Source organism: Myripristis murdjan, chromosome 4, assembly GCF_902150065.1.
Source record: "Myripristis murdjan chromosome 4, fMyrMur1.1, whole genome shotgun sequence".
NCBI classification, from domain to species: Eukaryota; Metazoa; Chordata; class Actinopteri; order Holocentriformes; family Holocentridae; genus Myripristis; species Myripristis murdjan.
The window spans coordinates 18,265,769-18,283,080 of NC_043983.1; the positions used below are offsets into that span (position 1 = coordinate 18,265,769).

The 17,312-nt window shown below is 40.8% G+C and overlaps 2 protein-coding genes and 1 long non-coding RNA gene across 3 annotated transcripts; 1 reads left to right on the plus strand and 2 right to left on the minus strand.

The window, feature by feature from the left end:
* The first annotated feature begins 8 nt into the window (after positions 1–8).
* On the plus strand, positions 9–1,047 carry LOC115357849 (uncharacterized). The gene is made up of 3 exons (XR_003928142.1): positions 9–167; positions 298–384; positions 911–1,047. It is a non-coding gene; the product is annotated as an uncharacterized LOC115357849 (long non-coding RNA).
* Positions 713–4,181, minus strand: sft2d2a (SFT2 domain containing 2a). Its single transcript, XM_030049586.1, has 8 exons — positions 3,967–4,181; positions 3,770–3,859; positions 3,422–3,507; positions 3,204–3,285; positions 1,539–1,574; positions 1,345–1,403; positions 1,221–1,250; positions 713–1,119 (listed from the first exon to the last, which is right to left on the minus strand). The coding sequence occupies exons 1-8, from the start codon at positions 4,030–4,032 to the stop codon at positions 1,080–1,082; spliced, it is 489 nt and encodes a 162-aa protein (XP_029905446.1). The 5' UTR covers positions 4,033–4,181; the 3' UTR covers positions 713–1,079.
* Positions 4,182–6,483: 2,302 nt separating this feature from the next.
* Positions 6,484–15,820, minus strand: tmem45a (transmembrane protein 45a). The gene is made up of 6 exons (XM_030049906.1): positions 15,651–15,820; positions 11,290–11,500; positions 7,700–7,912; positions 7,085–7,269; positions 6,831–6,973; positions 6,484–6,646 (listed from the first exon to the last, which is right to left on the minus strand). The coding sequence occupies exons 2-6, from the start codon at positions 11,483–11,485 to the stop codon at positions 6,550–6,552; spliced, it is 834 nt and encodes a 277-aa protein (XP_029905766.1). The 5' UTR covers positions 11,486–11,500; positions 15,651–15,820; the 3' UTR covers positions 6,484–6,549.
* Positions 15,821–17,312: the final 1,492 nt, after the last annotated feature.

The following is a 17,312-nucleotide window of genomic DNA, read 5'->3' on the forward strand; positions in this document are numbered from 1 at the left end:
TGACGCTGCGGGAGAGGCGGCGCCGGCGGAGTGCGTTTCCCACGGTGTGCGGTGTTTCCTGAGCGGCGTTGAGTTACATGGCTTTTTAACTCAAGCACTGTCAAACAAAATAATGTCAGTGTTTGACGATATAAAACGAAGCAAAACGTGGACAAAAGGCTTTCAAAGTAAAAGTAAAGCTTGTAATAGCGCTTTTAGAATTAAGGCTTTAATTCTGGACACAGCCGTGCAGATTTTATAATTCAACATATTTTGCAGTTTTGTTTCTGAAATCTGTTTTTTTGTCCTGAAATGCAGTATTAGGATCACTCTGCCGAATCCAGACTCCAGCCGAAGACTCCAACCTGAGCTGTGCTTACTACTTTGACTGACTAATATGCACAGGTAGGCATATATTATATACACAAAAAAAAATGTTTTGTTCTGTTTTAATTGTTGTAATTTGAATTTAGAAATATTTTCTTTGTCTTATTTATTTTAATGCAGTCTTAAGAGAAGACTATCTAGTACAGCCAATATAACAGATCCAGGACATTAGAGACAAAGTTGTATTTTGGATGGTAAAGTACTAATAAACAATATGGTGTTTCTTACTAAAAAAAAAGAAAATGGAACAGAACTCCCAAAATAATGTGGGCTTCCACCTAAATGTATTTCCCTTGATGATGGAAATAATGATGTGGGTGTGTTCTCATATAAATAAACAAACTCAAACCGTCAATAAATACATTTATTACAAGCATTTAGAACAACTGCACAATAAAGTCAACATTTATTAAAATTGCACTAAAAGAGGAGTATTAGCCTAAACACCCCAGGAATGGAATCAAACATATTAGTGAAATAAAAATAATGACGTTTGAGATGACAAGAGAAGTCTTTTTTTTTTGGTTTTGTTTTGTTTTTTAAGGGTAAACTGAAGAGGTCAGTGATTGCAGAGAGCTGACTAGACCCCCTGATGATGCAGTTGTGTGTATGAGTCCAGGCCATTTCAGCAACATCAACAGGAGACCTGCCCCTTTCTGTAAGATACTTCATCAAGCCTGATCCCTCACCCCAAAAGTGACTCCACACGATGTTCACTTCATGCAGATGGCCACCATCCTCATTATTGCGTCCCTGTGAAGAAATTAAACCATATGTGGATATCAAGTGTATGTGTGACAGTTTGATCTTGTATTTGATTGCTTTGAGAAAAAAAAGGTGAAAAGATAACAAACCTTACAAACGGGATATACGACAATCCATACCTGCAAACAGAGCACATTTTGTGTCACAAAAAAAAATTATCAAGTTGCAATCTCAGGTGTTAGTCTAAGAGATAAAAAAAAAAAAGTGACTTACCAGGCAAATGATAGGACTTGCAAGATGCAAAATAACAAAGTGAGACCAAAGTTCTTCCACTGTAAGAATAAAGAAAAAAATATAATTGCTGGCTATGACAAAGTGCAAATGAGTTTGTGTAAATAAGACCGGGTTATGGAGAATGGAGAAAACCAGGCCTTCAGCAGGGTGTTGGATTTTCTTTCCCCACTCACCCAGAAGGCTCCGCAGAGAGTCAGCACGAGGCACGTCTAGAGCAAGGAAGGGGATAAAAATGATGAATTTCAGAAAAAAAAAAAAAAAAATCACCTTTTATTTGCTAATATTTCCAGCCGTACTAGATAAAAAGTTAACACAGTTAAAAGAACGCAGCCATTTATGTACATAATCACATACAGGGTACCCAAAGTACAGTGCAGATTCAAATTGCTTTCATTCAACAGTTTATTTCTTACATACTGATAAAAATGTTCACTTTTCAATGACTTCTAGAGGCCTGACACCCCTAAACATCATCACAATATTTAGTTTTCCTTCCAGCCTCTTTGCAGTTCAGTGTACCACTAGGTATGATTACAGCTGACCTCAAGTTACTCCTATGCCTTTTCCACCAAAAAAGCTTAGGTTCTTGAATTGGTTTGGTTCAAGATTCCTGGAATTAAGATGCAAAGAAACTGACTGCATTTTAACCAGGTTTTGGAGTGGAACCACTGCATCATCATCAATTGTGGGCATGCAAAAAAAAAGTATACTCTGCGTCACCTGCAGCACAGAGGAGGTGACAGCTCATACCTGTTGGAATAATTAACCTACATAATCTGAGCCTGATAGGGTTCAGATTGAGAATAATAAACTGTAAACTGTGTCGGTGTCTTGGCCGGTGTGCTGATTCTGTCCTGGAGAAATGAGCAGGATGTGATGGGAAAAGCACAGCTGCTGCCCATAGAAAGGTAAATGTAAAATATTTTCATTTGCAGATGTATGCACAAAATTCTATATATCTATTTATGTCTTGGTAGTCATCTCCATCTTTCCTTGTAAAATAACACTAACTCACTCGTCTGTGCATATTCTCATTCGTCCACGTCACAGACATCTCATGGACATTGAATCAGGTCAACTGGACTCAGTTATACAGCAGATACATTTCACCACTGAGGGCCTGGAGGGGAGAGCTGACCAGTTACTCCAGAAACTGAAACCAATCCTGCCTGCTGCAATCTTGGAGAAGGTCACAAATTTCCCTCAGAAAGCCCAACTTGCCCAACTCACTAAGAGCAAAGAAAGACAGAGGAGAAAATTCCATAATCTACAATACAAGGCAAACTACTCTAACAAAACTATGACTAAGTCCAGTTGACCTGATTCAATTGTAATGACTAACTCACTCGGTTCACATTTGAGAACTACTATTTTCTGGTTCCAGCAGAGAGCCAGTTTTTCCTGTGGTGAAAATTTTGGTGCACGAACCCAAATGGAACTGGTTGTTTTTGTTGGTGGAAAAGGGGTATCTGACGCAGCATGAAGTGGGTTTCTGGTGTAAATGAAATATCAAACGAGGGTCTCAATTCGATTTTAAAAGAGCCTTGAGAGCTTTAAAATGTGAAAACGTCTTCCCTTTGAACTCTGTACGGATGAAGGTAAATCAAGTAATAATATATTTAAAATATGAATAGTGTCAGACACTCTAAAAGCCTGCAAAAGGTGAGAAAAGCAACTGGGAAAATGTTTTAAACTAGACTGAATTTAAATCATAACAGCTAAATCCATCACATTAAATAACTCCTAATACTGGGGCTTATAAGAGAGCAAAAGGAAAAGTCACATCATATAAGTTGAGCAATGCATGAGGTCAAACACAAATAGATTTATGCACTCACTATCATAATGGTGGTGGCCAGTGCTCTTGTTTTGTCACACATCCTTTTCAGCTGCTTCACAGGACCCATCAGAAACATGGTGCTATCGGGCAGAACCATGGAGAATAATCAAATAACAAAGCCTTACAGAGCATCAGTAAGTGGAATAATCTGTCGTAGGCTGATTGCAAATGGGTGGCATGGTTTTTAGTTGCTGATTCATGTTCTCAGAGTCTCACCTGCACAGAGAACATATGTTTCCAAATGTGTAAAAGACAATAAAGAGGATAAGCCCGATCCTGGGGAGGAAGAGCAAACACACACCCTGCAAGACAGAAAATCAGTCAGTCGGTTTAGGGAGCATGTGGACTGCATGTCTTATATCCAAACTGTGGCTGGCACTTAAAGGAAGAATTGGGCCTCAGCTGCATTCAGATTGATGAACAATAGAGGCAAGGCATCTGAAACATTCCTCAGAGCAAGACCAACCAGTAAGGCCACCTGTGCTCGTCCCTCTCTGCTGAAAGCACAGGGAAAGAAAACCAAACAAGAGGAACTGTTTTGAATAAATTATTACAGAAACATACCAGCACTGTGCACACGACCCCCACCACAAAGCAGCCGATGAATCCTTTCACACGGGTGCCCCAGCCTAAAGTTGACGCTTCATTGGCCGCCTGTGTAAAGACACGCACATTTTGCAATGATCATTGTTGGATCAGATAATGCTGAGCCACGTTTAAAGCACTGAGTGTAGACTAGGTCATGTTTGTTGTTGCTTTACCTCTAAAATAGTCCGGTTGTCACTGCGCCCCTCCTCGCCACTTAAAACCGACTTTAATTTGTCCATTTCTCAAGATCGGTTCTCTCGGCGTATTAATCCGGTTGTTTCCTGGTGCATGAAAAGGTTCCCGCTTTTCCACCTGACAACCCGGGAGGCTGACAAGTCGCTCACCTGGCCAGGTGAGTGTATTGACAGTTCACAGTGACACCCGTGCTGACGCTTGAGCCAATGAGGAAGAAGGAAAGAAGTCTCACGCTGCGCCTTTTTCCGGGTGAAGCATCTCACAGTACAGCAGGTGAAACACCGCAGTCCGACCAGTGTGTTGGCATTAATGACACTGATGTGTGGCGCTGGTTCACTGTATCCTGGAGGAGGCTGAGTGAAGTCATTTTAATAGAAATATTTATCCCAGGATTTGATGCTTTTTCCCTTGTCCCAGGCCTTCACCAGAGATTGGTTGTTGGGGTTCACTGAGTGACCGTTTTAAACCGAAAGTTATTGGGAGTTTTTTGGGTGATGTATCAACGATCTTTGATGATACCTATTGGCAGTGATTCTGGTCAACCCCTGCTGGGTAAAAGAGCCAACATATACAGCTCTCTGACACGGTGTATCATGTGGAATGTCATTGACACAAATAAGCACACTTCAGCGTCCTGACATTTACAACAGAGAGCCAATACAAAGGTCTTTTGAGGATGTTACAAGATTTCTGTGAAATCAAGAGATTTCTACATTACAGAATCTTGTGCTACAATGCTGACACAAATCTGGCCCTCAACCCTTTTCTGTGGTCTAATCCGTTTCTTACTGCATACCATCTGTCAGAAGTTGACATTTTCAAGTCTCAAAATACAATGAAAATGTTTTATAAATAACTATGGTGATCCAGTTAGATTTTTTCGAAGGATAATGTATAAATAAATTAGAGTGACACTAAAAGAGGGGAAAAAAAGTGTACTTGAGGCTCAGTGATTTTAATCTGACCCAGGATGGTTGTCAGCCATCTCACTCACCATTTTTCATCTCTCTTTGTCTCTTTTTTTAATTTAATCTGTCCAATAAAGGGGCCAAAGCCATTTGTATGATAAGGTATCGTTTAGCTACACACATGCTGCAGTACCCACAGGATCACTACACACCAGAGTGAATGTCTTCTCCACCAAAGAAGACCTTACATGTAAACACAGCAAGAACACCACAGGAAAACAACTCTCTAAATTTTGTTTTATTAATTAGTATCCTTTAACAATATTAAAATGCAGTATCCAAACATTTGAACCAATCGTCAGAAAACACTTGTTTGGCAGTCATATCCGACTCAGACATCTGGGACTCAGCCTCCTGACATTATGGAGCAAAAAGACACATTAAGGACTTTAACACATGGTTTCAAGTATGTCCAAATACGACGTCCTGTATTGATTCTGTACAAATTCATGACGGCATTTTGCACTAAAATGTCTTGACTAAAAAGTTTGCCAGGTTGAATAAAAAGCATGCAATCTATAAAAAAGCGTACCCTTATGATTTCATGTCCAGGTCTTGTATGTGCAAATTTAAGAACATTTGATAAGTAAAATGGCAGAAAATATTCTAAGTGGTAGGCCACAGTATAATAAATAATAAGGGGCAGTATAAGCATGGTTGAAGTGAGAGTATATCTGATTAAATAAGGCAGAGGTAGAGATATATTTATTTAAAAAAAAAAAAAAAAAAAAAAAGCATCCAGAGCCCATGTGCTTGTCCCTTGTGTGCACGTTCTTTGCATCCAGTTGTACTGATGCTGTAATTGCTGATGTGACATCCCTGATATCGTCGAGAAATTATAGCTGCTGCACAGCAATGGTCGGGGCCGGGCAATTTTAGGCAATTCTGAGCAACAAGTGGAGAATAGGAAAAATGGACGAAAAGAAAGGTGGCATTCTAATATGCATTTTGCATCAGCTGAGGCTTGAACTCACAATTTCTGGCATGAAGGACAATGCTCTATCTCACTGAGTTAATTGGCAAGTGTCAATCCATGTGAGTTAATTGGCAAGTGTCAATCCATGTGTAAAAAAAAATCAGTTATCAAGACAAAAATCTGAAAATACACATATTGCATCTAGACAGCATGGAGATGTGGGTAATTTGTTTTTAACAATGACTGATTTGCTCCATAAATGAAAAACTGATTTTTTTAAGTGTACAAAGGTTTCTTCGGTATTGGGGCTACATTTTGATGAAAGTTGCAAAGCTGTAGCACATATGGTTGATTTATTATAAATTTTCAAAGTTTGAAATTTAGAGGCTTGCTGTAGCGCCACCATCAGGACTACTGGCTTGTGTTTGCAGCTGAGGTAATCTGGCATGGGACTGGACCTTTGTGCAAAATTCGGTGATTTTTCACGCATGGGAAGTAAGACTTCCTCGGCAGAAAGAAAGAAAGAAAGAAAGAAAGAACGAAAGAAAGAAAGAAAGAAAGAAAGAAAGAAGAGGAAGAAGAAGAACACAAAGGAATACAAGAGGGACCTGGAAGCTTAGGCTGCCCGGCCCCTAATTACATGTGAAAAATGTTTGAGGGATGAAGAACACGGGGCTTCACAAAATCTCATCCTCTGACTCCGGCTCCCTCTCTCGGGGCTTCAGAAGTCCCATTTCCATTGGAGGAGTCCTCTTCAACCTGGAGCGGACCACACTACACAGGAAAAAAAAGTAAAACACGAAAGTAAGTCAAACATTTTCAATTTTTAAATAAACCGTGGGGAGAAAGAGCCGTGGGGAGAAAGTTGTTATTCACTGTGTCAATGTGTTTATACCACTTCCAGGACAAATAAACAAGTAGCAGCTTATGGGAAGCGCAGCGTCGTGCAGGTTCTCACCAGCTGACGGTGCAGTAGAGCACGCTCACAACTAGCATGCCAAAGGCCAGGTGCCAGCAATAACACATGGTAATGAACATCACATTGCTGTGGTCCTTCATGTCCCACTCAGGACTGCTGGGCGGGTACAGCACAAATCCAATCTGTGTCCAAACAAAAGGTCATGAGAGGGGTTATCGCTGCCTCCAGATAACATTTACAAGGCATCAATTCCTGCTCTCACTCACAACAATATACACACTTTTTCTTTTTACCTGCCAGAACCAGCTTCCCTGTAAAATAGTGAGTGTGCACCGCAGCAGCTCCAGAATGATGTTGCCTCTGTGGAAGATCTCCAGGAAGGCGACGAGAGCCTGTCCGAAAACAGCGTAGAGCAGGAGCTGATGCACGTGGACGTCCAGCAGAGTCCTGCCGTGGAGGTGGTAGAGGAAAAGAAACCCTGTGAAACAAGAGATGTATTATAAACAAAAGGATGAGGACGTTTTCACCGTCTAAAGTATAAAGTAGTCTAAAGTATGAATGGATTTGGTGGAAATTCAGCACCCGAGGATCAGCAGAATCGATTTTGGTTGCGATCTTCATCTGAGGTTGGGGCTAGATTTTTGTGGGGTTTCTTAATACATAACTATTATACCATATTCATGAGCTGGTGGAAAAGCATAACCCAGACCAAGGCAAACAATAAGCAAACATACTGATAAGGAGGCTGCAGCTTTGCAAGTTGGCTTTAGAGGATGTTTGCACTTTACCAACTGTCTTCTACTGTTCAGTTTTCATCTGCTCTACTAAAAAAAAAACTGAATACAGCATATAGTCTAGAAATAAGATGGAAATAAAAACACACTTTTTCTAATTTGCAAATTTCTTACCTTCAATAAAGAAAGAAACAGCCAGCATTAGTCTATCCAGTGCCAGAGGGGCAGCCTCTGTGGTGTGGATGATCAGAGAGACCGTCCCTGCCAGACCAAAGAAAAGGTACATGGTGGCGTGCTGCCAGTTCATCAGATATATCCAGTGTTTCTCTGCAACGTCATACAACTGGAATCTGGGTCCGTCTGCCGCAAACTGCTCGGCCAGCATCCCTGCGGACCAGCACAAAGGAAAATACTGACATCTCCTTCATTACAGAGTGGTGTACATGTGTATTTACAGCTCACTGTGTAACTGCACAGTATGACATGAGGCTGGGAGTTACAGGAATACTGGACAGCCTCAATCAGGTTAAAGATGGAAGTTTCTCTCTGGATAATTTTACATTATTAACAGCAGATGATGATGTGGGAAAACATTCAGTATTGCAGGTCACAATCCTCCACATTTAAGGGAATACTCCAGAATTTTGGGTAAAATATCCTTTTTCTGACGTACCCAGACTGAAACATTTGTTTCTGTTTTTTGTTTTGTTTTGTTTAATTTTGTTTAATTTCAAGACATACACTATATTACCAAAAGTATTCGCTCACCTGCCTTTACTCATACTATGAACTGAAGTGCCATCCCATTCCTAACCCATAGAGTTCAATATGATGTCGGTCCACCTTTTGCAGCTATTACAGCTTCAACTCTTCTGGGAAGACTGTCCACAAGGTTGAGGAGAGTGTTTATAGGAATTTTTGACCATTCTTCCAAAAGCGCATTGGTGAGGTCACACACTGATGTTGGTCGAGAAGGCCTGGCTCTCAGTCTCCGCTCTAATTCATCCCAAAGGTGTTCTATCGGGTTCAGGTCAGGACTCTGTGCAGGCCAGTCAAGTTCATCCACACCAGACTCTGTCATCCATGTCTTTATGGACCTTGCTTTGTGCACTGGTGCACAGTCATGTTGGAAGAGGAAGGGGCCCGCTCCAAACTGTTCCCACAAGGTTGGGAGCATGGAATTGTCCAAAATGTTTTGGTATCCTGAAGCATTCAAAGTTCCTTTCACTGGAACTAAGGGCCAAGCCCATCTCCTGAAAAACAACCCCACACCATAATTCCTCCTCCACCAAATTTCACAGTCGGCACAATGCAGTCTGAAATGTACCGTTCTCCTGGCAACCTCCAAACCCAGACTCGTCCATCAGATTGCCAGATGGAAAAGCGTGATTCATCACTCCAGAGAACGCGTCTCCACTGCTCTAGAGGCCAGTGGCGGCGTGCTTTACACCATTGCATCCGACGCTTTGCATTGCACTTGGTGATGTGTGGCTTGGCTGCAGCTGCTCGGCCATGGAAACCCATTCCATGAAGCTCTCTGCGTACTGTACTTGGGCTAATCTGAAGGTCACATGAAGTTTGTAGCTCTGTAGCAATTGACTGTGCAGAAAGTCGGCGACCTCTTTGCACTATGCGCTTCAGCATCCGCTGACCCCTCTCCGTCACTTTACGTGGCCTACCACTTCGTGGCTGAGTTGCTGTTGTTCCCAAACGCTTCCATTTTGTTATAATAGAGCTGACAGTTGACTGTGGAATATTTAGGAGCGAGGAAATTTCACGACTGGATTTGTTGCACAGGTGGCATCCTATGACAGTTCCACGCTGGAATTCACTGAGCTCCTGAGAGCGGCCCATTCTTTCACAAATGTCTTGTTTCACAGTCTGCATGCCTGAGTGCTTGATTTTATACACCTGTGGCCAGGCCAAGTGATTAGGACACCTGATTCTGATCATTTGAATGGGTGAGCGAATACTTTTGGTAATATAGTGTATATTTCAAATGCTCATGATGCACTGTGTAAATAAGACAGCTTCAGCTTGCTGCAAGGTTTATTTTTTCCACTTTGACAGATTTTGTAACCTAACTGAGGCTGCCCATTTATCAATGCCATGGGCAGGATCAAGTCTCCCCTACTCCACAGCTTTGCCCATAATATGTAAAAACTCAACTTCTCTGGAATCCCTTATATAGTTTGTTTCCGGATTTATGATGGAAGAAATTTGTGTTGCAAAGTTGCCAAGATGTGCACTTGAATTTATGTAGGAGACACCTAAGTAGTACATTACAAATGATGTGAGTGGCTGATAGCTGATTTTAGAAAAAAGGAGGCAAAGACACACAACCCTGTTTACATCAGTGGAGCTGAGGTGGAGCAAGTGAGCAGTTTTAAGTTCCTGGGAATCAGCATAACAGAGAACCTGTCATGGACTTCACATATCTCTGCCCTGGCTAAAAAAGCTCAGAAACGGCTGTATTTCTTAAGGAAACTTAAGAAAGCAAAATTCCCACGCCAAGTTCTTGTCCGCTTCTACAAAGGAGCGATTGAAAGCATCCTGACTGGAAACATCACAAACTGGCATGGGATGTGCACGGCTCAGGACAGGAAGACTCTGCAACGAGTGATTAAAACTGCCCAAAACATCATTGGCACCCATCTACCAAGCCTCAGTGATATCGGGGAGGTGAGGTGCCTGTGCAGAGCCAAAAGGATCCTAAAAGACAACACCCACCCCAGCCACAGCCTGTTCACCCTGCTGCCGTCAGGCAAAAGATACAGATATCCGCTGCCGTACCACCAGACTACAGAGCAGCTTCTTCCCTCAGGCTGTGAGACTACTAAATGCACCATCTGCACTCCTCCATGCCTAATAATTTTGTTTTCTAGACAAACAATCAGTCAAGAGGGAACCACATTTTAATTTCATTACACAACCTGTTGTATAATGACCAATAAACTTCCTTGTTAATGTGGAAGTTTGACTTATAGGCTGAGCGATATGAACAAAATCAAATATTGTGCTGTCTTTGACTAGATATACCAATATCAGTATTTACAGACAAGAATTTGGATGAACAATCATTAGTAATGTGGATGTGATGACCAGGCAGGTAGAGGCAAATAACAGAAGAGCTAGACCAATCTCACTCATCCATACTTATAGATATACAGGGTGTCCACAAAGTCTCTTTACAATTTAAAAAATCTATTACAAAAGCAATTGATGAGATATATTAATCAGATTTGTTCTATGTACTCAGTGGTTATCAAAGTTTTTAATCACATTGGACATCAACGACCTGAAGCAAAAGATCACTGATGCCATTGCCACCATTGATGAGGCTACGCTACAGCGAACATGGCAAGAAATCGAGTACCGTCTTGATGTGCTTCGTGCAACAAATGGTGCCCATATAGAGGCGTATTAAATGAGGCAAAAAAAAAAAAACTTATCTACTTATATCTACTCCTCATTTTGTAATAATTTCAACAGATTTGTGTATTCATTTGCTTTTGTAATAAATTTGTTAAATTGTAAAGAGACTTCATGGACACCCTGTATAATGTTCAAATGCCAGGACCAACTTTCAAACTTCATTGTAAATAATAATAAATAGTATATAATGAATGTGGCATTGTTGCTTTGCTAAATCGGGTTACAACCCAAAAGAAACAGTATTGTGTCTTAGGTCTTTGACTCTGAATGTCCACAGTTTATGTCATATCCATGTCAGGTTTTGTAAATGGCTGCAGAGGTGTATTTACCAACAACAGAGAAGAAGATGATGACAGAGCTTTCGATGACCTCCAGGCGGCGCTGCGACGCTCTGCTGGCCAGTCGAGTGGAGCCCAAACTCTTGTTCCTGCGGGTGGCGTACCAGAGGGAGTACTTTCCAGTCCACCAGAGCCCGGCTACAAGGAAGAAGCTTCCAGGAAGTGCATGGCCCTTGAAGCTCCCCATGGTTCCTCACAATGCCTTAATTATGGAAGGGGACACAGTATAAGCAGCCACTATTAGAGATGTATTCAATCTATCTTCAGGCAAGTAACGTTCAAACCAAACAGGGCATTATTCTCTGTATTTATATTTTACATCAGCAGTTACTGTAAAACATATTGGCTGATATCCTTTGTGTGCAAACAGCAAACATCCCTAAAAATGATCATAACACAACATATACCATTTGATGTCTATTCAGTGCCATGAAGATACATTTTTAGTTTGGGTGGGACATCATCAGTTCAGTTTGGGAAGTGAAAACATCAGAGAATGAGAGGGTAAAAGTGGAGGGGTGTCTGCAATTAAGGTAAACATTATAATCAGACATAATGAGGGTGTGTGTTGGCAACAGCTCCGCAGCTGACCTCAGCAGGGGTGGGTCTACAGAGAAGGGGACCAATTAGAGTGACTGCATTGAAAAAGGGCTGATTTAATGGCAGCTGACTCTGGAGATGCTGCTATTCTCATCCTTCTAGACCTTACAGCTGCGTTAGATACTATTGATTATAATGTTCTTATCTCACGTCTTGAAACAGTATAGGAATCAAAGGCACTGCCTTAGAGTGGTTCAAATCCTATTTGTCAGAGAGGTGTTTCAGAGTCAGTTTTGATGGTTTTACCTCCTCCTCAGTATCTCTAACGTGTGGGGTTCCCCAAGGCTCGATTCTTGGGCCAATACTCTTCTCTCTTTATTTACTGCCCCTTGGAGCCATTTTAAAAAGTCATGACGTTGGTTTTCATTTTTATGCAGATGATACGCAAACTTACCTGCCTATTAAAAGAAATGGTGCTGGCTCGCTAAAACGTTTGACAGAGTGTTTTAATGACATCAAAGCCTGGTTGGCCTTAAATTTTTTAAACTTTAACGAAAGCAAAACTGAAGTCATGATATTCAGACATAGGGACATCCATATTGCCTCTCAGCTAGATCTAGGCCCCTTAGAACCTTTTGTCAAGCCTGTGGTAAATAACCTTGATGTTAAAATGGACTATAATTTCAAACTTGATAAACAGATAAATTCTGTCATCAAATCTGGTTTCTTCCAATTGAGGCTTCTCTCTAAGATTAAGCCATTTTTATCCCCTAAGGATTTTGAAATGGTTATCCACATGTTCATTACTACTCGCCTTGATTATTGTAATGCCCTGTATATTGGCATTTGGAGACCATGCTCAAAACTTACTTTTACTCCTTGGCTTTTAACAAGGCCTGAGAGCTGTATAATCTTGTATTTTATGGTTGTTATATTTTTATGCTTTTATGTCTCTTTTATGTTTTGATGTCTTTTATGCCTATGTACAGCACTTCTGTCAACCTGGTTGTTTATAAGTGTGCTTTATAAATAAATTTGGATTTGGATTTGGATTTTTCCACTTGACCTGCATCTAAGCTCTCCTCAAGAACTTAAATTAATTAAAGTGTTATTCTATCAAGTATAACAGGGTTGGCAATGACAACTTAAATGACCTTATGAAGGAAAGTGCAATTACAGTGTTTTCGGCTCTGCCCTGTTGTTCCATTTCCATTCTGCTCACACCTCCGTCTCTGCTGCCCTGTTCTCCCCGGTAATGATTAGCCATCATTTCCTGCATAATTAAACCTTTGTGCCCGAGTGTCGTGCTGTTCCTTAGTTGCAAACCACTCTGATCCAAGCTGTCATTATCTGCTGCCCATCTTTTTGAACAGTTGCTCTCTCAAGGGAGCAACACACCCATTAGATTAAACAAATCAAATATAATTATGAAGTCATTTCTGCACTTTGTACCATATGCTCTGTATTACCCATACTTGTGCCTTTGTATTGATCCACTGTAAATATGAGATAAGTTCACAGAGCACAAAGAGGCTTTAAAAATCTCTTACCAACTTTTCTCCTCTGCCCAATTTCCTATCAGCTCCATTAGCAACACACAAGTCTTTCTAAATCCACAAAGCAAAGTTGGAGCGATATCAGCTGCGAGTGGAAAGGTAGAACGGGGAAACACTATTACCACACGAAGGTGCATGGCTGTATAATCTGCTCTGCGATGGAGACGACATAATATATTCTGCCAAACAACTGAGGAAACCTTTTGAAGAGGGGTGCTTCAAACAAATAGATTTATTTTTTCTTTTGTGATGTTTAATTGAGCTTTTGTGAGCTGGCCACAAACCGACAGCCTGTGCAACCTCTCCAGACGTGGGGAAAAAAACACTTAAGTCACCATGGCAACTAAGCAAGACGAGAAGACTGGCTGATACAGAATGTACCTTTAATGTCAAAAAAATACTACTAATAAAAGAAGTATGCAGTCTTGTTTCACCCTGAAACTTTTTTTTAAAGCTTAGTTTAGTGTTGAATTACAAAATGCCCTAAATGACTGGTGGCAAAGAGTGAGAGCAATGATCTAAATACTCATTTTTTAATACAAACAATACTCCTACAGAGCTCAGTTCTAGTGGCTGAGTGATAACAGTGAAATTAATCTATTCCTTGTTTTACTGGAAACACTTTGGAGCCTGGAGGAGCCCTGGCCAGATGCATTAAAAACCCATCACAGGGTGAGGCTATAAAAAAACAAAAAACAAAATAACATAGGCCTGAACTCTTGCAGAAGGCAATTACTGAGGCCAATTCTACACATAAACACATACTCATTTTTTTAAAGCTCCAAAAGGATTATTTTACCTGCCAAACTGGTTGGAGGCAGAGCCCTTGATTGTTTATTTTTCAGAGTTTCAAGGAAAAACAAAGTCTAGACAAGAAAGCAGAGATTAACTTGTGGCATGTTTTTTAAGAGCAGCTGAAATGTGAAATGTGCTGCTGGCAGTCTTATATGCAGCATGTGAAGCCTGAGCCAAGTTTTTTACCTTGTGAGATTACTGGTCACTCAGTTGTGTGTATTGTTAAGCCTGAATGTGAGACAGTCATGAGAATTTCACAGTCCATAGTGTAAGTACCAGAGATGGGATCAAGTCACCCATGTGCAAGTCTCAAGTAAGTCTCAAGTCTTAACCTTCAAGTAATTTTTTCTTGGGCAAGTCAAGTCAAGTCACAGGTTATGTCAAGTCAAGTCAAGTCCTGTAATAAATCAAGCCAAGTCCAAGTCAAGTCACATTATTACAATCTTACCTGCAGAATTCGGTCTTAATAAAGAGAAAATATAAGATATTAATAACTGTCAAATAATATTATCAGCCAATTTAGATAACCTGTTTAAAAAATCTGACTTTGTAGTTACTGATATATCGACTACCAGGGTAACAGGCTATTAGCTAATTTACAAGCACTTACTCGGCAAGTTTGACGTTGTAGCGTGGCTGTCCGAAATCTTTGTTGAGCAGGTCTTGCATTCAGCAGTTCGCCGTTTCCCTTCACATGTGTAGTTGCGAAAACCAAAAAGGCTGACTCTCGGCACTCCTCCTGCTCCCGCCAGCATGATGATGACCATCTGATATGAGGGGCGTGTTTCTCCAAAACGTAAGGTAGGTAGTAGAGAGGGCATGACTGATTGACAGGGTTGTCATCCAATCATTGTAACACCATTCCCAGCGTGCGCTTGTATACCAGGTAATATTACAGGCTGGAGATATTTATGTTATATTTTATATTCAAACTGAAAACATGAAATGAACAACAATCAAGTCATTCAAGTCATCATGTCTCAAGTCGAGTCAAGTCCCGAGTCTTAAACTTCCAAGTCCAAGTCAAGTCTCAATTTTTTTTATTTTTTGTCAAGCCAAGTCACAAGTCATTAAAACAGTGACTTGAGTCGACTCGAGTCCAAGTCGCAATGACTTGAATCCCCATCTCTGGTAAGCAGTGCCGTGGTATAGGGGGGAAAGGTGATGACAATTCTAGGAGCCCATGGCCCACTAGGGCCCACACACAGTTAAAAAAGTGGCAATGAATGGGGAAGAGGGGCCCACACCGATATTCTTTCAGGGGGCCCAGAATTCCTAGCAACTGCCCTGCTGGTAAGTACATTTTCTGATCTACAGGATACTGATACTGTAAGTCTTCTTTTACAGTAGGGTTAATGTTTTGTGGCATGAGCCTTGCTTTATGCATAAACAATACAAAGGTTTCAGTTGCTTTGAATTTATTTGTAGTAGAGATAAAAGAAGGAAAAAAGTGACTCTTACCTCAGTAGGTTTGTTTCTGGAGAAGAAAAGTTCCTCAAAGTATGCGACCAAAGAGATAAAAGCATTTACATTTTTTTTTTTAACACAGACGTTTTCCAGTAGTGAAGAACAGAGATTTTTTTCCCTCCTTTTGTTCTTCAGTAAGACGCAGAATAAACATCAGTCGAAATCGCAGACACCACATCCTTCCGACCTGAACTGTTTCACAATCTTTTTTTCCGAATATAAGCTGTTTTGGGCATTTTTAGGGGTTCGTCCCCCCCGAGAAGCGTCCCATTGGTTGGGTATGGTAAAAATGCGTCATCGCCTCGAGCTCTGATTGGTCGAGAGGTTTGTCGGTCTCTGCTGCCCGAGGTTCCACGTGTCCACTCTCACCCCGCCTGCAGGATGCTGGAGCAGCTTCCCACTCTGCGCAGCCCAGACCGCTACTTTCCATCCGGGCGGGCCGGCTCCAAGACACGGGACACGACTTCCAGCACGTAGCCTTCAGCCGGGGGACAGGACCCGGCGGAGTCACGGCTGTCCGGAGGTTAACCGTGCAGTAACTATTCTGATTTACTGTTTAACATGTGAATCCTGCAGATCAGACCTGGGTAAACTGCGTGGAGGTGGGTTCACCATCCCTGTGGTGAAATTAGACACGTTTTATTTGAGGTGTTTTTAAAATGACTTGGTGACAGTAATATCTACAAGTGAGATAGGTTGGATATTATTTATCAATAAATCATCAGATTACTTAGCTTTCAAAATATGGTTTGCCAAAAAAGTATTCTCTTACCCCAAATGAGGGGAGAGGTGAGTGTGGAGAGAGGATATGTTGAGCCATATGGGTGTAAAGTATGTCAATGATTTATATTTAAGCAAAGCAAAATATTTACAGCTAAATGGAATGTTCACAGCAGGACATGTTCAACACCTGTAAAATTTTAAATACTAAAAGTTTTAATTTAAGTGTACTACCTAAAAAATATTTTTTGAAAAAGTAAAATATTGAAAAGAGAAAAGGAGAACAGAGATAATTAACTTTCCTTTACTTGGAATCCTATCCTTTCTTCCTTTGGCAATGAAAAGGTGACTATAATAAACCTTAAAAAATCTTACACAGTATTTATCTGGGAAAAAAGTAACACACACACACTCACACACATTTTGCATGTTTTTAACAAAAACATGCAAAATGTCTCATACTGAGCTAAAATTGAAGCAGTTTTTTAACTAGTCTGTTCCTGTTCAGACACAGCAGTCAGAAATCATGTTTTAACTTAAATGTGCTTATTATTTCAAGTGCCTTCATCCATCACAGTCTGAGGAAAATTAAGGGCTCCTTCAAATTATGTGGTTATGACTAATTCTGTTTATGATTTCTCAGAAACCAGGGTGGCTCAAGTTTCCCACCGGGACAAATCTGCCCACTCTCCCCTGCAAGCAGCTGATGTTTTTATTGGGACATGACAATTGCTGTCAGTCACAGTTTTAGTTCCAGTGGAGACTGTGGCACTAAAACCTTTTACTGTTCAAATGTTTTGGTCCTAGGTTTGGACGTTTGAACTGCACCTGAGCTCTGAGTGCTTTTTTTTTTTTTTTTTTTTTTTTTTTCAAATGAAAAGCCATCCTCACTTTAAGCTTGATTCAATGTCTCTGTCAATAGTGTGCAACAGGCCA